The sequence below is a fragment of the Erythrolamprus reginae genome, chromosome 3 (assembly GCF_031021105.1).
Source record: "Erythrolamprus reginae isolate rEryReg1 chromosome 3, rEryReg1.hap1, whole genome shotgun sequence".
Taxonomy (NCBI): domain Eukaryota; kingdom Metazoa; phylum Chordata; class Lepidosauria; order Squamata; family Dipsadidae; genus Erythrolamprus; species Erythrolamprus reginae.
In genome coordinates, this window is record NC_091952.1 from 239,779,314 (window position 1) to 239,803,918 (window position 24,605).

At 40.1% G+C, this 24,605-nt stretch overlaps 1 protein-coding gene across 3 annotated transcripts in view; it reads right to left on the bottom strand.

Annotated features, from left to right (window-relative positions):
• The window catches only part of ENPP2 (ectonucleotide pyrophosphatase/phosphodiesterase 2), a 119,799-nt gene that overhangs the window by 68,458 nt on the left and 26,736 nt on the right, over positions 1-24,605 (bottom strand). Inside the window, exons 1-2 of one of the 3 annotated variants that reach the window (XM_070748237.1) lie at positions 12,499-12,648; positions 11,426-11,531 (exon numbers count right to left, since the gene is read on the bottom strand). In XM_070748237.1, coding sequence (XP_070604338.1) covers positions 11,426-11,531; positions 12,499-12,531 — 139 coding nt within the window. In that variant the 5' untranslated portion in view covers positions 12,532-12,648. Of the gene's footprint in view, positions 1-11,425; positions 11,532-12,498; positions 12,649-24,605 lie in introns of those variants that run through there. The other 2 variants (XM_070748235.1, XM_070748236.1) reach the window with 2 other exon arrangements.

The following is a 24,605-nucleotide window of genomic DNA, read 5'->3' on the forward strand; positions in this document are numbered from 1 at the left end:
TATCCAAAAAAGCTATCACTTAAAGGACATAACACACTCTTTTTGGGAAAAAAGACACCAATGTCTTTGCCTAATTTAGCAATTTTTTTCTCCTTCTGAGAGAGATTGAATGGTGTCACAACTTAAAAGCTTTTTTAAAAAAATCTTGGTCATCTTCTTTAATTGTTCTGCAAAATATTCATGATTTCTTCTCTTCCCTGATGGCCTTCACCATAATATTTTCTAATATTGAATAGTCGTGGTAGCCGGTTTTATTTTCTTAGTATAAAATGCTCGTTATTCTGATATCAGAGCAAACATCTGAAGCCAAAGTGTGAAACTTGAAATCTTTGCCAGGAATGATAGAATAAACATTAAAGTATGTTTGGTTGCATGTAATAAAAATATTATGGTGATATGGCGTATTGTTTTATTTTTTCCATGTGTTCTGGCTTAATCTAAAAGTTTCATGAGGACAGAGGGATTATATTTAATAAGTATAAAGACACAGTTTATAAACTTGTTTTTTTAAGAGTTAATCTGTTTTCAAAAGGTTATTTAACAGTTCTAGAACTATTCCTTTAGACAAAGGAAGCAATCCAGTGCTTGGGAGAATATGTAAGGCTTAACACCTCATTAAAGTTTAAAAGCACATTTAAAAATAATTCTAAAAACTAGAGGTCATTGAACTCCTTTAATTCTCATTGACTCTAGAGTTTCTCCTATACCCATCTATCAAAATGAAGAATGACTTTCATACAATGACAATACTTTTTCTCATGGCCTCTCTTGTAGTTTAGAAACATAGAAGATTGAGGCCGGAAAAAGACCTTATGGTCCATCTAATCTGCCCTTATACTATTTCCTGTATTTTATCTTAGGATGGATATATGTTTATCCCAGGCATGTTTAGATTCAGTTACTGTGGATTTACCAACTATGTCTGCAGGAAGTTTGTTCCAAACATCTACTACTCTTTCAGTAAAATAATATTTTATCACGTTGCTTCTGATCTTTCCCCCAACTAACCTCAGATTGTTCCCCCTTGTTCTTGTGTTCACTTTCCTATTGAAAACACTTCCCTCCTGAACCTTATTATCCTGACCCCTTTAACATATTTAAATGTTTTGATCATATCCCCCCTTTTCCTTCTGTCCTCCAGACTATACAGATTGAGTTCATTAAGTCTTTCCTGATAGGTTTTATGCTTAAGACCTTCCACCATTTTTGTAGCCCATCTTTGGACCCGTTCAATTTTATCTGTTTTACTTAGTTAACTCATTTACAAAGTTTGCACAACTGAGGTTTTTCTGCTTGAAACTATTCCAGTCTGCAATTATAGTTGGGGACATTATGGCAATGGTTGGGGCACAATCATATGTAATTGTTTGAAATTAAAATGCATATAAGTAAAGCTGCATTGCTATTAGTCTTCTCGTCGTTCCTATCACTCATCTCCTCCCACTTATGACTGCCCGATTCTAACTTTGTTGCTTGTATCCTTATGATTTATATTGAGATTGTTTCCTAATATGATTTGATTACTTATTTGTATCCAGACTATCATTGTCGTACCTTATGATTCTTGACAAATGTATCTTTTTTAATGTACTGAGAATATATGCACCAAAGACAAATTCCTTGTGTGTCTCATCACATTTGGCCAATAAAAAATTCTATTCTATTCTAATATTGAGTACAAGAGAAAGGGGAGAGGGAGAGGAAGAGAGAGAGGGAGGGAAGGGAAGGAAAAATGTAAAAGGAAAAAGAAAAAGGAAGGTGTTATTTAAAGAACAGCTATCCACTTTTTTAAACATAAGACAATACAGTGATACCTCGTCTTACAAACGCCTCATCATACAAACTTTTCGAGATACAAACCTGGGGTTTAAGATTTTTTTGCCTCTTCTTACAAACTATTTTCACCTTACAAACCCACCGCCTCCGCTGGGATGCTCCACCTCCGGACTTCCGTTGCCAGCAAAGCACCCGTTTAAACGGGCACTTCGCTGGCAACGGAAGTTTGGAGGTGGGGTTTCCCTGCGAGGGGAGCCTCAGTGAAACTGCAGCATCGCAAAAACACAGAGGTCCAGGGGTGGGGTTTTGAGGACTTTGGTGTTTTTGCGATGCTGCAATTTCACTGAGGCTCCCCTCGCTGGGAAACCCCACCTCCGGACTTCCGTTGCCAGTGAAGCGCTCATTTTTGTGATGCTGGGATTCCCCTGCAGCATCGCAAAAACACAGAAGTCTGGAGATGGGGTTTCCCATGGAGGGGAGCCACAGGGGAATCCCAGCAGTGCAAAAACGGGCAGTTCAGCTGGCAAATGGGGTGAATTTTGGGCTTGCACGCATTAATCGCTTTTCCATTGATTCCTATGGGAAACATTGTTTCATCTTACAAACTTTTCACCTTAAGAACCTCGTCCTGGAACCAATTAAGTTTGTAAGATGAGGTATCACTGTATTCTGCTTACTCTGTCCTTGTATGGAATGTTGTGCTTGTGTTCAGGCTCAGGTTAAAAAATCAACTTCATGAAAAAATAGCTGCATCTTTTAGTTCCCATTTGCTGGAGGGTAAATTTACCATATGACAGGAAAAATTACTTCTTGATGGAAAGAATGCAATTTTCTTTTTGTTTCCTTTGGAGATTGCTTCTAAGGTTTATGCAAACAAGGTTTAGATGGTCTCCAAATGCCAGGATCACTAACCATGCATTATACAATTGAGGATGGTTCAGCAGAGGTAACATTTGTTCAAATCACCTGCTTAATCTTCCAAAGGGGAAAAAAACCCCTAAATGAAATGGGTTTGCAAGAGATGCATAAGGGCAACCTAGAATAAGATTATAAGGTAGGGGTTGCCTTTCATGCTATTGCATGTCATTCAATTGCTACTTCTCAAGATGTTGAGATGGTTAGTGTGTCCTGCACGGATCCATGAACTCTAGGAAACCTATGAGATCAAAGTATATGTTTGCAGCTGGTATAACATGAGAGTGGATTAGAGCTGTGACCTTGAGGAAAAGCATATGAATTTTGTTTACTATGTGTTCTGCCGGGCTCTCTGGTAGGAGCCGCCCAAAAGTTCAAGGGTACAAATTTCAGACACACACACGTTTGAAAATTCAAAACAATGTTCTTTATCACAAAATTCAAAAGAAACAAAGCACCCTTTTTGTATTGCAAAGAGCACTCGTCCCAAAACAGCCTTGTAGGCTGTACAATTCCCTTAATCAGTCCTTAAGTACTTAGCTAGCAGCTGTGAAGAAACTTCACAGCTCTCCTTCTTCCAACAAAGTGAGACAAACACACTTTGCTCTGCTTTGGTTTCAAAGGCGTGAAAAATCAACAAAGTCCGGAAAACAGCAAAACACGGTCCTGAAGAACTGTGATCAGATAATCTTCCACAATGGCCAAACCAACACGCTGCTATTTGTATTATCAGCTCTAATTACTAGAGCCCCACGCAAACACAGGTGGCCTCTCTTATCTCCTTTAATATGTCCTCAATTGGTCTCTTCTCCACATAACTCTGCGCCTGCGTGGGTCCAAGACTTCCGCATCCGAATCGACTGAAGATAATGGAGATTGGCTTCCTGGGCTGTGTGCCAAGACCCCCTCTTCCAAGTCACCCCCACCTTCTTCTTCATCCGAAGAAACTGCACTACCTGCCTCTGTTGGCAATAAAACAGGCCTATGACATGTTTCCCCTGCATCCACCTCCACATTCCTTGGGGCAGGAGCTGAGCCAGAGCCAACCACAACACCATGTAAGATTCACCCAAAAATCACTATCCTCGATATGGACTTGTTTTCATATTCTGGACAGCTAGAGCAGGCAACAGCATTCCCATTAAAAATGAGATGCTCTTTTTTAATTAATTCAATTACAATATAAATGTTCTCAGCTGCTCCATCTCTCTAAACTATAAACATAAACCCAGATGTTCATGTTGCCAATCTTTCAGAATACAACTTAAATGGAAATTCTGTCAAAAAGCAAAAATTCTGTTATTCTTTCCAATGTCATTGATGGCAATAGACATGATTTTAGTTTAAGAAAAAAACCTTTTGATGCCAGTGCTACGGATGGCAAGAGAGGCCCCAGTGAATTACAGGCCACAAACATGTGGAATGTTCTGGATTTGATCCATGATTTTCCCAATTTAAAAAAAAAAATTGAGAAAGAATCCTGCTTGGGAATATATAAACCGGTGGAATAATTTAATCTTGTGTAATAACAAACTTATTCTCCTATGCTTTTCTAGGGCCATAATAAAGATTTGGTTTGAACTGAGACTTGTTCTCAAAACACTCGCCCAATATGATTGTGTGTTACTTATTTGCTTTGCCTAAATAGGAAGTAACTTGTGTAATGTCACACAATTTTTTATAATAGGAATACTGCTGATTAATCATGTCCTGTAAGAGGACAGAGGGAAATCAAGGACAAAGCTGGCTGTGGCTTTTCAGAAGTACAGATCAGCAGTTTCTATCTCGTGTTCTACAAAAACACATCAAGGACACAATGCGTGACATTGCAAAGCAAGGCTTCAGTGTCAGTAATGACAACACAATTTTGCAGCAAGCAGAGCATCTCCAAGCAGCTAAAGGGTCTCTTTCCCAAGTGTAAGAGAAGCTACTCTGTTAACATAAGCCTTAAGATTATGTTTCAAAACAATCACCATGGAAGCTGTTCATTTCATGGTTAGGTCAAAAGAAGTTGCATAAATCAATAAGAGCAATAGTACTTAGACTTATATACTGCTTCACAATGATTTTTAAAGCCCCCCTAAGCGGTTTACAGAGTCAACAAATTGCCCCCAACAATCTGGGTCCTCATTTTACCCACCTCGGAAGGATTGAAGGATGGGTCAACCATGAGCCGGTGGGAATCGAACTGTCAAACTGCTGGCAGTCAGCAGAAGTAGCTTGCAGTACTGCATTCTAACCACTGCGCCACCGTGGCATTGGACCAGAATACCTACGGGGCCGCCTTCTGCCGCATCAATCCCAGCGGCTGATTAGGTCCCACAGAGTTGGCCTTCTCCAGGTCCTGTCGACTAAACAATGTCATCTGGCGGGGCCTTGGGGAAGAGCCTTCACTGTGGCGGCCCCGACCCTATGGAATCAACTCCCCCCGGAGATTCGAACTGCCACCACCCTCCTTGCCTTCCGCAAAACCCTGAAGTCTAGTACTACTACTACTACTAATTATTATTATTATTATTATTATTATTATTATTATTATTATTTATTAGATTTGTATGCCGCCCCTCTCCGCAGACTCGGGGCAGCTCACAACAACAATAGTAACAATATAACAAATCTAATATTTAAAAAAGATCTAAAACCCATCATTAAAACCATACAACACAAGCATACTATATATAAACTATATAAGCCTGGAGGGGGGGTTATCTCAATTCCCCCATGCCTGGCGATATAGGGGGTCTTAAGCAATTTACGAAAGACACAGAGTGTGGGGGCCATTCTCATTATCTATGTCGCCAGGCATGGGACAATTAATGTGTCCCCTTCTCTGACCATTAAGAGTTATGTGTGGCTGCGACTGTATAGTATTGATTGTTTTTTTAAGTTAGTGGGTTTTTATTCATAGTTTTAAGTATTAGATTTGTATTGTACTGTTTATTGCTGTTGTGAGCCTCCCCGAGTCTTCAGAGAAGGGCAGCATACAAGTCTAATAAATTATATTATTATTATTATTATTATTATTATTATTATTATTATTATTATTGAATATTTATAGCCCCCAGGGTTGAAATGAGGCTTCTTGGTGCTCTCTCACTAGTGCTGATTATGTTACCTAGTTTGGGTAATGATACATCTGCAAGAAGAAGAAGAAGAGATTGGACAACCATTGGTCTAAAATGGTGTAGGGTTTTGTTTTGTTTCGCCTGAGCAGGGCGTGGGACTAGAAGGCCAAGGACTCCACAGTCATGGTGGCGCAGTGGTTAGAATGCAGTACTGCAGGCTAATTCTGCCAGCCAATATTTAACAAATATGTTAAAGGGTTAAATAAGGTCCAGGAGGGAAGTGTTTTTAATAGGAAAGTGACCACAAGAACAAGGAGGCACAATCTGAGGTTGGTTGGGCGAAAGATCAGAAGCAACGTGAGAAAATATTATTTTATTGAAAGAGTAGTAGATGCTTGGAACAAACTTCCAGCAGACGTGGTTGGCAAATCCACAGTAATTGAATTTAAACATGCCTGGGATAAACAGTATATCCATCCTAAGATAAAATACAGGAACTAGTATAAGGGCAGACTAGATGGACCATGAGGTCTTTTTACTGCCGTCAATCTTCTATGATTCTATGTAACTGCCAGAGTTCAATCCTAACCTGTTTAAGGGATCTAAGTAACTCACAAGGCAACAGAGTGCTTAGCAAATGCAATGTGTCTTTCTTCTAGGCATTTCTGCATAGTTTTCAAATTCAGGGGACTTACAGGCATCTTTGGACTTATGAAATCATCCTGTGGTCCCTCTCAAAAGACAACGATGGCCAGCCAAAAGCCAGCCTTTTACCAGAAAGCAAAATAACGATAGAAGTACGGATGAGCCCAGGGACAGAGCCAAGAAAGTAATTAGTGTGGAATCATTGTGTCCCCCAAAATGGTCTATGTCCAATGCTGCTTGAATTCCATTAACTCTTTATTTAACACCAACTAGATTTTTAAACGTGCAGGCATGAGCAATAAATATCTTAACTGGAGCTTAATGGGTGGCCTTGACTGAAGAGCTGGGGTTAGAGTGCAGCAATAATAATAATAATAATAATAATAATAATAATAATAATAATAATACTTCAGCTAACTGCAAACTGTAGTTCAGCAGTTCAAATCTCACCACCAGCTCAAGGTTGACTCAGCCTTCCATCCTTCCCAGGTGGGTAAAATGAGGATCCAGATTGTTGGGGTCAATATTCAATTCAATTCAATTGAATTTATTAGATTTGTATGCCGCCCCTCTCCGAAGACTCGGGGCGGCTCACAACAACAATAAAAACAGTATAACAATGGAACAAATCTAATAATAAAATAAAAATATGCTGACTCTGTAAACCACTTAGAGGGCTGTAAAGCCCTGTGAAGCGGTATATAAGTCAATTGCTATTGCTCGGTCAGATAAATACTAGATAAAAGCAAATTAAAACCAGAAGACAGCTAAATGTGGCCTGTGCAAGCTTTAAACCACACGGGTTACACTGAGCTAAGAGGCCAGCCACTCTGATTCCTAAACACAGTGATTCAATACAGCCATCACTTATCTAAAAGCAGCATCTCTCGAACGAGAGTTTTAATTCAGAAGTCAGCATGAAAGAGACTTTCAAGTCCATTATAATTCCTTAATGGTAGCTGGGCTGTTTTAATCAATCCAGCCATATGTTTGGAATTTGCAAACACTGCCGCCAGCACCTGCAAGGATATTGCAAGCGATCTCCAGCGACAGATGGAGAAAGCATTTTCCACGTTACTTAGAAAGCAGCTGGGTCGGACAGCAGACCGTGTTCAAAAGTAATGCAAAGTACTTTCACATACAAGCCAACCTCCACGGCGAATGCCTCAAAAGGCCCCTGTCTCAAACACCCAGGCAGCCTTCTCGCGGAGACGGCTTCCATCTGCAACCACCATTACTAATAATAGGAATCATGTGTGCTTATCAAAGCCTAAGACAGGGGTCTTTGATCTGGCATTTGTTACTAGTTAAACCTAACTTATCCCGCATACTGTAACAGCTCTCCCTTCTTTTTCACAGACAATTGTCCAGCTCTCCCGTTTTGTGATAAGGAGGAGCGCAAGGCTTTCTGATCTCACATTCTGTACATCCTGTTTCCATTGCTTTGATACATTAGAAAACAAGTTTGGCAGGGACAGTGTTTGTACCCTCAGAGAGAGAGAGGGACAGAGAGAATGATCATTATAATCCAACCAGCAAGTTGGCCACGGTTTTACTTCTCCAATGGAAACAGGCTTTGTTCACTGTAAACAAAGAGGCTACTACGGCATAAGCAGGGCATATTTGCAGGTCCCTCACATCAATCCTTAAGGAGCGTCAACAGCTGATATTTAACTGATCAAGCTGCTTTTACTTGCATGACCACGGGCTCCTTCAGAAGTTGTTCCAAACGAAGCCAGACTTGGCTTTTACATTTTCAAAAAGTACACTGCTCAAAAGAAAATAAAGGGAACACTTAAACAACACCATATAACTCCAAGTAAATCAAACCACTCTGGAATCAAACTGTCCACTTAGGAAGCAACACTGATTGACAATCAATTTCACGTGCTGTTGTGCACATTCAACTTTGTACAAAACCAAGTATTCAATTTTTTGTTTGTTTGTTTGTTTGTCTGTCTATCTATCTATCTATCTATCTATCTATCTATCTATCTATCTATCTATCTATCTATCTATCTATCTATCTATTTATTAGATTTGTATGCCGCCCCTCTCCGAAGACTCGGGGCGGCTAACAACAATAAAAAAGACAATGTAACAAATCTAATATTAAAAAATAATCTAAAAAACCCCAATTTAAGAGACCAATCATACAAACAAGCATACCATGTATAAATTCTATAAGCCTAGGGGGAAGGGAAAAAATTTCAGTTCCCCCATGCCTGACAACAGAGGTGGGTTTTAAGGAGCTTGAGAAAGGCAAGGAGGGTGGGGGCAACTCTGATATCTGGGGGGAGCTGGTTCCAGAGGGTGGGGGCCGCCACAGAGAAGGCTCTTCTCCTGGGTCCCGCCAAATGACATTGCTTAGTCGACGGGACCCGGAGAAGGCCAACTCTGTGGGACCTAACCGGTCGCTGGGATTCATGCGGCAGAAGGCGGTCCTGGAGATATTCTGGTCCGATGCCATGAAGGGCTTTATAGGTCATAACCAACACTTTGAATTGTGACCGGAAATTGATCGGCAACCAATGCAGACTGCGGAGTGTTGGCGTGACATGGGCATACCTTGGGAAGCCCATGATTGCTCTCGCAGCTGCATTCTGCACGATCTGAAGTTTCCGAACACTTTTCAAAGGTAGCCCCACGTAGAGAGTGTTACAGTAGTCGAACCTCGTGGTGATGAGGGCATGAGAATGTTTCATTCATTCAGATCTAGGATGTTTTCTTTGAATGTTCCCTTTATTTTTCTGAGTACTGTACATATATATTTTTGATGCTATGATTCTTAGGAATACCTACTGTCTGAAACGGGTGTCCTGCTTGAGCAAGGGGGTTGCACTAGAAGACCTCCAAGGTCCCTTCCAACTCTGCTATTCTGTTCTGTTAGTAATTTTGCAGACGAGTGCTTTGTTTCCAAGATTTTTAATTCAATTTCCCCAATTGGTGCCTCTTTCAAAGCCTTGGGCGATCACTTCCCCACCAGCTAGTGCAGCATTAGCCATGCTTTTCTTGGGGAAGAAGAAGAAGAAAAACCCCAGAGCTGGAAGCCAGCACATCTGGAGGGCTCCGAGTTAGAGAAGATTGTATTAAAGCCAACTTCCGCTCTTTCTTTTGTATCAGAGCAAAAAACTACCGTATGAGTCAGGAATACCAACACATCTGAAAACCCGCTGATCGGTAAGAACAGAAATGTGCCACGAGATTCTTTCTTAGACCAAGGAGACAAGTTGCCAAGAGTGTTTTAGCCAAGCTCATAGAAATATCTTTCAAAATTAGGGCCAAATAAGAGGGAAGAAATGGAAAGTTCTAGAGACATCATAACAGCATTAGTGTATTGGAAGGAGGATGACAGATGAAACGAGCAAGTTACATCTGTACATACACAGCTCAAAAAAATAAAGGGAACACTTAAACAACACAATATAACTCCAAGTAAATCAAACCTCTGCGAAATCAAACTGTCCACTTAGGAAGCAACATTGATGGACAATCAACTTCACAGGCTGTTGTGCACATTCAACTTTGTACAGAACAAAGATATGATGACAAGATGGTTAAAAGATCAAGAAGAAACAGAAATTTATAAGATATGGAACAAAATGTATATATGGATAAACAAGAAGAAATATTAAAACTAAAAACAAACAAATAAATAAATAAGAGAATTGTATTAGTAGAGATATGATTTAAGTGTTATGCTTGAATTAGTAGGGATAACATTAAAGAGTTATGCTAGAATTAGTTTATGTATGAAGATTTATCATTAAAAGTTAAACAAATTTCTTCTTTTCATTTAAAGTAATAAGTTTGATCTGAAACATTTTTTGAATGTATTTTTTCTGTATTGAAATTTTACTTCTAGAATAAGCGGGGAAGATAAAACCGCATTTCTATGTTAAATGTATGTTTGTCAGTTTTGTCTATTTTAAGAAAATTAATAAAATTTATTGGGGGAAAAAAGGAAGCAACATTGATGGACAATCAACTTTACAGGCTGTTGTGCACATTCAACTTTGTACAGAACAAAGTATTCAATGAGAATATTTCATTCATTCAGATCTAGGATGTTTTTATTTGAGTGTTCCCTTGATTATTATTTTTTGAGCAGTATATTTTCAGAGTAGCATCGCTATTGCACTGCTTGGCGCCAAATTTATGCAATTCAGGCTTCTGTGAAGGGATGTGCATTTGCTTCTGGCATACAAACGCCAGTGATTCATGCTAAATCAATACATGATAAATGTTTGTATTTATTTATATGGCGTAAACAATAACTTTTTAAAAGCTTTTTAAAGGAGCACACTGTCCATCAGAAGGAATGGAGGTTCTCTCCATAGACAAATTACAAGTTATATATAATACTGCAGCCCTTCCCTTCTTCTGTGTTTTTTTTTAATCTGAGATGTTGAATGCACATTTTGACATTGAAGCAGGAAGAAGTGCAGCAGGCTCAGCTAGCCTGCTTTTTGTTCCCCCTGAAAAGAAAGGAAGCCAACTTTAAAGAAAATGTGTACGATGGAGAACATCTGCTGCCCACAACTTCCAACACGAAACACCTGTTTTTTCTCCATCCTTCTCACTCTCTCTCTCTCCTCTCTTTTCATAAATGCTCATATTTCTACTTTGCAGAACCAACAGGAGTATCAAGCAGATAATAAGAAATCTCTATCTGGAAACAAACTTAATCTAACAGAAGAAGAATTGCAACGATTGGGAGGGGGGGAGAAACTGCCTCTCCCACCAAATATGATCCATTACATATGATCACAAACACACACACACACATCTCCTCGGCCACCAGCACATAAACGGAATATGCCTGACTCAATCTTTCTCCCATAGAGAGAAGTAAATAGGTTACCTATAAGCACGTTCTGAAGGTCAACCAACACAAGCTCTATCACATAACCTTTGATATATTTGGGGGAAGGCAGTTGGAAGGAAAAAGACAAAAAGGTACATTTTGGGACACCCACCCACCCCACTCTTCCCAACTCTAACCCTCCCCCCTCCCATTATACCTGAGTCCGGATCCTCCTCCCCAAATTCACCAGATCTTCTGACACGATGAGCTGTAAATCCAGCACAGACGTTCAAGCCCAAAACCAAACTGAGCAAGGAGGTTACCTGGAGAAGAAGAAGAAGAAGGAAGAGAGAAAGCCAGAGAGAGAGAGAGAGAGAAAGGGGGGGGGGAGAGAAATTAATAAAATGAAGCAAGCTTTGGAGGATCTTTTCTTTCCTTCATTCCTTTCTCTCCTACTTTCTTTCCTTCCTTTCTCTTTCTTTCTTTCCTCCCTTTCTTCCTTCTTCCTTTCCTGTCTTCCTTCCATCCTTTTCTCTCCTCCTTTCTTCTCTTCCTTTCTTCTTTCCTGTCTTCCTTCCTTCCTTTTCTCTCCTTTCTTCTTTCCTTCCTCTCTCTCCTTTCTTTTCTTTCCTCTTTCCTTCCTTCCTCTCTCCTCCTTTCTTTCCATCCATCCTTCCTTCCTTCTTTCCTGTCTTCCTTCCGTCCTTTTCTCTCCTTTCTTCCTTTCTTCTTGCCTTCCTTTCTCGCATTTCTTTTTTCTTTTCTTTCTTCCTTCTTACCTTCCTTCCTTTCTCTCCTCCTTTCTTTCCATCCTTCCTCTCTTTCCTTCTTTCCTTTCTTCTTTCCTCCCTTTCTCTTCTTTCTTTCCTCCCTCCCTTCTTTCTCTCCTTCCTTTTTCATGGAGGACATTCCTACGACTTGTCCCCTGTCACAATCATTCAGCAATGCACTCGGCGAACGTCCTCTTTTCTTTCGATGCACCCCCGAGAGCCTTGGCACCGATGACTAATTACTTGGCCAATTTTAAAAAAAAAGAATTCTATTCTAAAATCCAATCCCGTTTTTTGCAGCGTCCGGACAGGTCAGGCCGTCTCCTTGCCGAAAGAGTCCTAAATCAGGGACCCATTCATCCGGCCTGGAGTTCTAGAATCGGAACCCCATTTCTTGCTTCGCATCGGGGGTGTTTGGGGGGGGGGGGGTGTCCCAATCGCGTCTTCTTGCAACAGCGGCGCTCTCGCCCGCCGGCCATCCCGGGTCGCCCGCAAAGCCCAAGAGGGGCTCCCGCCCTACCTGACAGAGCCGCCACCCGTTTGCCTTGGCCATCCTTCCTCCCGCTGCCCGGCCGTGGAGCCTCCCGGTGCTTGAGGGAAACGGAGCGCGGCGCTCCTCGTTCGCAAAAGGCTGCAACTAATCCCACCTGGGCAGCTCGAGCGCTTCCCCGTGGTTTGTCCAGGGGGAGGGGTTCCAAATCGCAGCGCAGCCACAGAGGGCCCCGAGCCGCCAGGCGATCGCCCGCCCACACGGCCTACCCCCCACACGCCCCCCTCTCGGACGCTCACGCGCACCCGTCTCGGGGCTCCCGCCTGGGCTCGCCTCGTGGGGGCCCCCGGTGCCATCACCCGCCCGGAGCCTTCGTGCCAACCTAAAAGCGGGATGGCGAGAGAAGGGGGGGCGGGTGCGCCCGTGTTTTTTTTGGGGGGGGGGGGCAGCTGTGCGCGCGCGCACTCCCCTCGCTGCCTCAGAGCGGCGCGAGGATGAGTTTCCTCAGGCGCCGAGAGCGAGCGAGCGATTGAGGCGGCGGCGGGCTTTTAACGAGGGGGCGAGCGAACCACTAGGATTGGGGGGGGGAGGTAAAAAAAGACTGGGAAGCGTTGTCTGAAATGGGTTAGGCTCTCCTGCTTTGAGCAGGGGGCTGGACTAGAAGACCTCCAGGGTCCCTTCCAGCTCTATTTTATTTATTTTATTTTATTTGTTTATTTTGTCCAATACACAATACATATAGAAGAGAATAGACATGAGGTAATATATATAAAGAAAAATATAAAATAGAGGAGAAGATATATGAAAGGAAGAAAATATATATGATATATGAGATAAAGGAAAGACAATTGGACAGTGGACGAAAGGCAGGCTAGTGCACTTATGTACGCCCCTTACTGACCTCTTAGGAACCTGGAGAGATCAATGGTGGATAGTCTAAGGGAGAAATGTTGGGGGTTAGGTGTTGACACTATTAAGTCTGGTAATGAGTTCCACGCTTCGACAACTCGATTGTTAAAGTCATATTTTTTTACAGTCAAGTTTGTAGCGGTTAATATTAATTTTGAATCTGTTGCGTGCTCTTGTGTTGTTGCGGTTGAAGCTGAAGTAGTCATTGACAGGTAGGACGTTGCAGCATATGATCTTGTGGGCAATACTTAAATCGTTTTTTAGGCGTCGTAGTTCTAAGCTTTCTAGACACAGGATTGTTAGTCTATTTTCGTAGGGTATTCGAGTGGAGGAGTGAAGAGCTCTATTCTTATAACAGTCTTATAGAGCAGTGTTTCTCAACCTTGGCAACTTGAAGGTATTTGGACTTCAACTCCCAGAATTCCCCAGCCAGCAAATGCTGGCTGGGGAATTCTGGGAGTTGAAGTCCAGATATCTTCAAGTTGCCAAGGTTGGGAAACACTGTTATAGAGCACTGCACGCCAGATCAACTAAACAGAAGAACAGGTTTTTTCCCCAAGCGCCATAAGTGCACCATTGTGCCTACCGTCCCTGTCCTACTGCTCTGTTGTCTTCTATCATTACTTTTTATCTAATGTTTTATTTGTACAAACTACCATCCTATAATTGTTTGACAAAGACATAAATAATAAATAAATAAATAAATAATTCCCTCAACACTGTCAAACTATTTACTGTCTGCACTACTATTAATCTTCTCATCAGTCCTATCACCCATCTCCTCCCACTAATGGCTGTATGACTGTAACTTAGAAACATAGAAACATAGAAGTTTGACGGCAGAAAAAGACCTCATGGTCCATCTAGTCTGCCCTTATACTATTTTCTGTATTTTATCTTAGGATGGATATATGTTTATCCCAGGCATGTTTAAATTCAGTTACTGTGGATTTATCTACCACATCTGCTGGAAGTTTGTTCCAAGGATCTACTACTCTTTCAGTAAAATAATATTTTCTCATGTTGCTTTTGATCTTTCCCCCAACTAACTTCAGATTGTGTCCCCTTGTTCTTGTGTTCACTTTCCTATTAAAAACACTTCCCTCCTGGACCTTATTTAACCCTTTAATATATTTAAATGTTTCGATCATGTCCCCCCTTTTCCTTCTGTCCTCCAGACTATACAGATTGAGTTCATTAAGTCTTTCCTTTGTGGCTTGTATCCTTACGATTTACATTGACTGGTTCCTAATAGGACTGGATTGCTTATTTGTATCCGGACTATCGTTAAGTGTTGTATCCTATGATTCTTGATGAATTTATCTTATCTTTTAAATTGATATATCCCTTGGCTAGTAAGATTTATGTACGGTTATGACTGAGTAGTATTGTCTGTTTTTTAATGATAAGGGGTTTTAGCCATAGTTTTAATTATTGGATTTGTTGTACATTGTTTATTGTTGCTGTGAGCCGCCCCAAGTCTTCAGAGTGGGGCGGCATACAAATCTAATTTATTATTATTATTATTATTATTATTATTATTATTATTATTATGTCAATACAATACAGCAAACGAGATCACTATATGCTGGATTTCGTATTTCATCACCAGTCGGGCACTTCCCATGCACCTAAGACTGCGTGATGTAGAGAATTATGTTTGCCGATCCCAGTAAAGCGGCCTTTTGCAATTGACAGATGAAGATTTTGTCAATTGTGATGGTTTTCAAATGTCCGCTGAGATCCTTTGGCACTGCGCCCAGTGTGCCAAGTACCACTGGGACCACTTTCACTGGCTTATGCCACAGTCGTTTCAGCTCGATTTTTAGATCTTCATATTTCACTAATTTCTCTAGCTGCTTCTCCTCAATTCTGCTGTCCCCTGGGATTGCGATGTCGATGATCCATACTTTCTTTAAAAATATATATATATATTATTATTAATAATAATTATTATTATTAATAATAATAATAGATATTATTATTACTAATAATAGATATGATGATGATGATGATGATGATGATGATGATGATGATGCACACTGAGAGCATATGCAGCAAGACAAATTCCTTGTGTGTCCAATCATACTTGGCCAATAAAATTGTATCCTATCCTATTCCTATTCCATTTCCTTCTAAATTATTTGTAGCTCAAGGTTGACATGATGGAGTTTGGTGTTCTCTGAGCTTGTTTCTTTTCTTAAAGACTTTTCACATTACCCAAACTAGGTAACACCACATCGGTGGTATTGGAAGCTAGCAGCCTTCCAGTATCTGAGGGCTTTCCACAAAGAAGAGGAGGGGGTCAGCCTGTTTTCCAAAATGCTTGAGGGCAGAACACCAGTGCTCTACTACTCTTCCAAGAAGCCCTTCTTCCAGATGTGGGAGCACACAATTGTATTCCCTGTGCAAGACAGCTGCTGCCTTCTGATTAAAGGAGAAATCCCATCACTTTTGACACAAGATGTGATTAGGGCTAGACAACAGACATCAGAGGTCAAATCTGGGACCTTGCAAAGGTTTCTGAACTACAACTGGGAATGGAGATCCTCAGTCATTCAGGTCATAGTTGTCCCAAACTGTGTCTGGATGGTTTATTATTTGAGGAAGAGAAGGAGGAGGAGGAAGAAAGGAGGAGGAGAAAGAAGAAGATGAGCAGGAAGAGGAAGAGGAAGAAGAAGAAGAAGAAGAAGAAGAAGAAGAAGAAGAAGAAGAAGAAGAAGAAGAAGAAGAAGAAGAAGAAGAAGAAATTGTTTTGCTTCTCATCAAATAAGTTTTTCAGTTTTAAATACAACTCCTACGGTGCTTCTTTTCAAAAGGCAACTGGACTTTTCCTAGGAAAAACAAAGTCCAGTTGCGTTTTGAGGGAGGTGGAAAAAGCATCTTTGGGATAACCATGACCCCAATGACTATGAATCTCCATAGATACAGCTCCCAATGTCTCTCCTCATTGAGGAATTGCTGCTGGGAGTTGCAGTTCCCCATCCTCTGGGGTTTTACAGGTCCCAGCTTTGAAATATAACCTCTGCCCGGTAGACATATGGAAGAGTAAGATGTTTGTGGAACTGTGAAGTAGTGTTGCATTTAATGAGACTCTGGAGAAGAAAGTTTATGATGCTGACCTGGATTGAGTTCCCTGTGTTTTAAACGTGTTTTGTTGAATGATTCATTCATTCATTAATTTATTCATTCATTTGGATTTCTACCCTGTTTCCCCGAAAATAAGTCACCCCCGAAAATAAGACATAGGAGAGGTTTCGTAGAATTTCATAATATAAGGCCTCGCCTGAAAGTAAGACATAGGAGACGTTTTGTTTCGCAGCATTCCCAAACAGAACATATATATAACATATATTTGAAGAAAGTATAATTGTTGTACATGGAAATAACGGTACTGTAGTAGTAAGAAATTCTTGGTAGGATTCAAAGTTTGTCTGGTTATGCTGGTTTGTGATGACAACTACTGCACAGTATATAATAAATGTTCATTTTTTTGTTCAGCAATAAATGTGAATTCTTCTTCATTGAAAAAATATAAGACATCCCCTGAAAATAAGACACAGCACATCTTTGGGAGCAAAAATTAAAATAAGACGCTGTCTTGTTTTCAGGGAAACAGGGTATGCCATTCTTCTCCACAGACTCTCTGCAGACTCAGGGCGGCTTAGATTTAGGCAAGAAGGAAAAATGTCAAAACAGGACCTTCTCTAGAGAGAAGTTCCCTGAAGATTGACTCCTGCGTGAGTCCAAAAGCTCAGAAGATTAAACCTCTGGTCCCACTGACCAACCCACATTGGATCCTGCCACATTATCCTGAGACATATATATTCCTTATATGATTTGATTCCTTATTTGTACCCGGACTATCATAAGTGTTGTAGCTTATGCTTCTTGACAAGCTTATCTTTATGTACACTGAGAGCATATGCACCAAGACAAATTCCTTGGGTGTCCAATCGCACTTGGCCAATAAAATTCCTAATCTGTTCTGTTCCGTTCCGTTCCATTCCATTCTATTCTATTCTATTCGTCTTCATTTGGGATGCAACCCAAAGTTGCACAAAAGCCTTCCTAGTCACAACTGTCATCTCTTCATCAAGCAAGAGTTGTGAGCTGATAAAGATTCTGAGTTTGTGTACCAGGTCTGCCCATCCATCTTTTTTAGATCAGATACTTTATTACAGAGTAAATATCTTCCATTGTCATTACAGGGAAAAATCCATTTAGCTTTCATTCATAAAAATATAAAAGTGGCTTGCCATTGTCATATTCCAGGACTCCACAATTTTCTGTTCCAGCTAACTACTTAAGCAATTCATGCTGCTCTCTTATCAGTGTGTTGGTTTATTCTTCATGATTTTGTTTAGTTCTTAATTCTCATTTCTACCTTCTTTCAAATCTAGTGAAAAATAGTGCAGCTCAAATGTGATACAGTCATGAACGGATAAAGGTGCTTATATACCATAACTATATATTTTTAATCACAGTGATGGCAAACCATATATTTATACATATATACACATATATTCACTTTCATCCATGAAGGTCAAAACAATATATAATATAGAGATCTATATTGGGTTCAAATGAAACCACATCTCCATTCAGTGAAGGACTGCCAAAAATTTAACCACCACACTGTGGGTGTGGCTTATTGTGTGAGTGTGGCTTGATAGCCATGTGACCAGGTGGGAGTGGCTTGACAATCACGTGATGGGGTGGCTTAAAGGTCATGTACCTGGGTGGGAGTGGCTTACCGACCAAGATAAGTTTTCAAATAGGTGCTTGGACGCTTTTTTAGTTGATTAAGTCACATTATTTGAATAGCCACAAAAAGGACAAATGATAGACACCATTATTTGTTGAGGAGCACAGTTAACATTTTAAGGTTTTGTACTGAACCCACAAGGTTCAGTATGATAAGAGATTAGGCAAGTAGCTCAATTTTCTTTAATTGCTATAAAAGTTCAGTTCTAGATAATGATTAAAATGATTAAAGCGTTTATGGGTACAAACATACTATTTAATTATTTCCTATTTTAAAAATAATTAAGGATCATAATAAGGTACTAAATGAAGGACAATTTTTAAAAACTATTAAATATTCAATAAATAGTGCACAAACTTACTACCCCCACTGCGTATGGGGACAGCAGCCCATCACTGATCTCATTGCAATCAATAGGATTTAAGTCTATAATGACTAACTGAAACATCCATCAGTTTAAGAGGGTCTGCTTTGAACCCAACTGAGTACACACAATCTAAGGTGAAAATTAATCCTTAGCATTTGTGATAAGGTGCATGCTTCATTCTCCAGTCTTGGTCTGCTATTCAGCCATGCCCTTTTTCGAAATTGCTGGTCATTCCTGAACGCTGTATCAGGGACAACTTCTGTACCAACAAAACATTTGATTGCTACCTGCAGCACCCTGATTTTTAAGGCCACATGGGTTAAAAGTGAAGGATTGTAACAGGATAGTTGTTCTCCTTCCAAGAACTCTGGAAGGCAGTCTTGATTATGGGGCTGAAGGCTAGAGATAATCGTCAATTTTCAATCACTTGTTTCGCAACGGCAACACTGAAAAACACTGAATTATGATTGTCAAAGTGTCTGGTCAAAGTGTGCACAGAGTGACTACTATTCAGTGAAGGACTACCAAAGTTTTTACTACCACACTGTCAATGTGGTTTATGCATTTTCTTTCAATGTCTTTCAGTGCAAATTGGGTGCTCTGGGATGGAGCTCCATTTTCGCTACCCCACTTCACTTCATCCAGGCAGCAGCCCACCCTTGCTACTATTTTGAGACAACCCAGGAGCAAAATACAGTGTTTGCTTGCTTGCTTGCTTGCTTGCTTGCTTGCTTGCTTGCTTGCTTGCTTGCTTGCTTGCTTGCTTGCTTGCTTGCTTGCTTGCTTGCTTGCTTGCTTGCTTGCTTGCTTGCTTGCTTGCTTGCTTCTTTATTTATTTCTTTATTTCTTTATTTCTTTATTTCTTTATTTCTTTATTTCTTTATTTCTTTATTTCTTTATTTCTTTATTTCTGTATTTCTGTATTTCTTTATTTCTTTATTTCTTTATTTCTTTATTTCTTTATTTCTTTATTTCTTTATTTCTTTATTTCTTTATTTCTTTATTTCTTTATTTCTTTATTTCTTTATTTCTTTATTTCTTTATTTCTTTATTTCTTTATTTCTTTATTTCTTTATTTCTTTATTTCTTTATTTCTTTATTTCTTTATTTCTTTATTTCTTTATTTCTTTATTTCTTTATTTCTTTATTTATGCGACTTACAACAACGGTACAAATATAAGAATAAATACCAAACAGTAAAAGAAGTCAAATAGTCACCTGAGCTTAAAACATAACAAACTAAAAACCATTAAAAAGTTATTACAGTGATCCCTCATTTTTCGTGGGGGATGTGTTTCAAGACCACCTGTGAAAAGCTAATTTCTGTGAAGTAGAGGAAATATATTTTTTTATGTATTTAACGAGTATTTGGACTTTCAAAACCCACCCTTTGCATTAAACAGTCATTCTATAATGTTTCTCAGCTGGAACTACATGTGATATCCTACCAGTTTCTTTAATACAGTAGTACTGTAGAAGAATTTTATGATTTTTTAATGGATTTAAGCCCCATTTGAAAATCCACAAAATAGCAAATCCGCGAAAGATGAACTGTGAAGTAGTGAGGGATTACTGTATTTTAAAAAAAAGGTTTACAGAGGTTTATCTTAAAAACAGTGTTTTATATACAAGACTTCTATATACATAGATACACATGGCAGACACATACCAGGTAAGCAAGCAATCTTCAACTCTACATGGAAAACTACAATGCAGATAGAACATGTCGAGGAGAGGTCTCTCTTATATAGGCAGCTTCTTAAAGTGGCAATAACCTTGCTGACTCATTCTCTTTGCGTCAGCATTTACAGCAGCTGGTCAGCTATTAAATCATCATTACTCTGACAGGTCCCTAGAGTGGTTAATCAAAATTTGGACCCTTGCGAACTGGCAGAGATTTATGAAAGTTGCAATATTGCAGGGTCGCATGATTGCTACTTGCAGCCTTTTCAGCCAGCTTCCAACAAGCAAAAACCAATAGGAGAAGCCAGATTCGCTTCACGACTCTATACTTCACTTAATGAACTTGGTGGTTCATTTCATAATCATGGCAGAAGTTGTAAACTGGGACAAGAATCACTTAACTCCTGCGCTACTTTATCCCCTGTGCTTTAGCCTGTATTTAACATGCATAGTTTTTCATTTGCTTTTATATTTAGGCTTTCATTGAAAACTGCTCACAGATGCTTTGAATGGTGAGATGGGCATCATAGAAATTAAATAAATAAAATAAACAGCCACCTCACTTAGCAATGGAATTTCCAGTCCCTGTTATGGTCTTAAATTAAGAAAAAAACAAAACTGGAATTGGTAGTAATGTTTGGTCCAGAAATACAGGGGCTGAAAGAGTACATTTCATTTTTCCTGGATGGCACCTCTAGTTTGGGAACGATATTGGTTACAGGTTGGCTACTCAACCCAATTTAAGGTATTGGTTGTCACCTTTAAAGCCTTTTATGGTTCAGGAATAGAGATTTTTATTTTTTTTTAATTTATTTATTCTTTGTCCAATATACAATACATATGAAGGAGAATAGACATTAAGTAATATATATAATGATAGAAAGTAAGAAAGAAGAGAGGTTGGAGGAAAGGAGAGAAAATGTATGATATATGAGATGAGGAAAGAAGATTGGACAGGGGACGATAGGCACATCAGTGCGCTTATGTACGCTTCTTACTGGCCTCTTAGGAACTTGGAAAGGTCAATCGTGGAGAGTCTTAGGGAGAAATGTTTGGGGCTGGGGGCTGACACCACTGAGTCTGGCAATGAGTTCCACGCTTCGACAACTCGATTGTTAAAGTCATATTTTTTACAGTCAAGTTTGGAGCAGTTGATGTTAAGTTTGAATCTGTTGCGTGCTCTTGTGTTGTTGCTGTTGAAGCTGAAGTAGTCATTGACCGGAAGGACGTTGCAGCATATGATCTTGTGGGCAATACTTAAATCGTGTTTTAGGCGTCACAGTTCTAAGCTTTCAAGATCCAGGATAGTTAGTCTATTTTCGTAAGGTATTCTGTTACGAGTGGAGGAGTGAAGGGCTCTTCTGGTGAAGTACCTTTGGACGTTTTCGAGAGTGTTGATGTCTGAGATGTGGTGTGGGTTCCAGACAGATGAGCTGTATTCGAGAATGGGTCTGGCATAGGTTTTGTAGGCTCTAGTCAGTAGTGAGAGATTGCCAGAGCAGAAGCTACGTAGGATCAGATTAACAACTCTGGAAGCCTTCTTGGCGATATTGTTGCAGTGGGCTTTCGCCTGTAATGCAAGCTCTCTTTGAATTCCCACTCAAGAGAGTGTTATCACTCAAAAGACCATGCTAAAACAGTCAGAGGACTTTTTTCAATGTCTCTTTGGCCCCTGGCTGGCTTGTGATATGTAGAAGCAAAAATTCCAGCATTCAATCAATCACTCTCATAATCTTTGGGAGGAAAAAAGAGACAGAGACCACCTTTGATAAACTGTCCTATTTACAGAGTAGATTATCATAGTGGAAAGAGTTATGGTTACAAACTGAGGGTTAAAATTTATTTGCTCAGGCAAATTATTTACTAAGTTGGGGGACCAGATTTTTTTCTCCTAGTCTGATGAAAACACTTTTCATTGAATATTTCCCCAAAGCCACCAATTTGCCAAAACCTATTTTAAAAAGTAACATTTTTTTAGGTCCTTCAATAATAATCTGAGATATTATTATTAGATTTCAGCACATTTTCTTCACATATCTACTGTTCACTTCAATGTCTCCAGCTTCATGATATAAACTTCCGAAGATATCTTACTTCCAAGGGAAAATTGGTCATTATTAAAGGTAAAGATTCCCCTTGTGTGCTAGTCGTTCCCGACTCTAGGGGGTGGTGTTCATCTCCGCTTCAAAGCCAAAGATGTCTCCCTGGTCATGTGGCCGGCATCACTAAATGCCAAAGATGCAGAAACACTGTTAAATTCCCACCAAAGTGGTCTCTATATTTCTACTTGCATTTTTATGTGGTTTCGAACTGCTAGGTTGCAGAAGCTGGGACAAGTCACTGGAGCTCACCCCATTATGCAGCTCTAGGGATTCGAACCACTGAACTGCCGACCTTTTGCCCAACGTCTTAGCCACTGAGCCACTGCGTCCCTTGATCATTATTGCAGATGCTCAAAATCAGGATGATATCATGTGGCTTCATTTAACCAACTTCACTCACTCAACTGACAGACTGTCTTTTCATATTAAGTGATAAACTGCCTTCTTTTTAAGCCATTATTCCATAACTACCAATAATTGGATTGATTCGGCCTGTCAAGCCACCATCCATATCCTTGTAGTGATACACTTCCGTGTTTTTGTGATGCTGCAGGGGAATCCCAGCAGTGCAAAAATGGGTGCTTCGCTGGCAACAGAAGTCCGGACGTGGGGTTTCCCATGGAGGGGAGCCTCAGGGGGATCCCAGCAGTGCAAAAACACGGAAGTCCTCGAAACCCCACCTCCGGACTTCCGTGATTTTGTGATGCTGCAATTTCTCTGAGGCTCCCCTTGCTGGGAAACCCCACCTCTGGACTTCCGTTGCTAGCGAAGCGCCCATTTTTGCGCTGCTGGGATTACCCTGCAGCATCGCAAAAACATGGAAGTCCGGAGGTGGTGTTTCCCATGGAGGGGAGCCTCAGGGGAATCCCAGCAGCACAAAAACGGGTGCTTCACTGGCAACAGAAGTCCGGAGGCAGGGCATCCCAGTGCCGGCGGCTTGGGTTTGTAAGGTGAAAATAGTTTGGAAGAAGAGGCAAAAAAATCTTAAACCCTGGGTTTGTATCTCGAAAAGTTTGTATGACGAGGGGTTTGTAAGGCGAGGTATCACTGTATTAATAATTGATAAATGGTCTACAAATTCACAACTCACCCCGGCCCACATTAATCCAAAAGTAATCAACCACATTATATCACAAGGCAATAATTGAATGCAATTTTAAAAAGTTAGAAGATACTGTCAGTAATTGACTGCTCCTCCACGGAGGTAAGGGGCAAGGCAGTGGGGGTAGTAAGTTTATGCACTATTTATTGAATACCTAATAGTTTTTTTATTGTCCTTCCTTCTCTAGTGCCTTAGTATGATCTTTTAAAATAGGAAATAATTAAATAGCATGTTTTTACCCATAAATGCTTTAATCATTTTAATCATTATCTAGAACTGAACTTTTATAGCAATGAAAGAAAATTGAGCTACTTGTCTAATCTGTTATCATACTGAACCTTGTGTGTTCAATACAAAATCTTAAAATGTTACTGTGCTCCTCAACAAATAATTCTGTCTATCATTTGTCCTTTTTGTGGCTATTCAAATAATGTGAATCAACTGAAAAAGAGTCCAAGCACCTATTTGAAAACTTATCTTGCTCGGTAGACCACTCCCACCCCCTCACATGAACTTTAAGCCACCCCCGGTCACATGATTGTCAAGCCACTCCCACCTAATCACATGACCACCAAGCCACACCCATAAAATAAGCCACGCCCACAGTGTGGCAGCAAAAGTTTTGGCAGCCCATCACTGGATACTGTATAGGGGCCATGCAGTCCAGAGGTCTCCAACCTTGGTAAGTTTAAGACTTGTGGACTTCAGCTCCCAGAATTCCTTAGTCAGCAACTTGCCAAGGTTGGAGACCCCGAATCTAATCCAACCCTCATATTAGGAATTCACAGTTTTCTCTTTTTAAAAAAAATATTTAAATTTTTTAAATTATTTTATAAAATATAAAGAAGAAAATAGGAAATTAAGGGAATTCACCGTTTTCTCAAACAAACAAACAAAAATCTTCAGTACATTTCTTCCACACAGCTGAGAACATCCTGGAGAACAATTCTCGCATCTAAATTGGCATTATTAGAAATTGCACCCTTTCAACAAAGTTTCTGTAGGCATCTGATCTTTATTCACACACACACATGTACCCTATGATGATGCTGTCCTTCTTTCCTGCGGTTTACGTGGCAAAGCAATTTCATCTCAGCAGAAGCTTTGGTTTTGCAGCAAAATTATATGTTACGTTCTCCAGAGAGATGCTCGGTTTAATTCTAAAGCACAGCCCTATTTGCTTGCCCTGTGCTTGCAAGGCCTGAA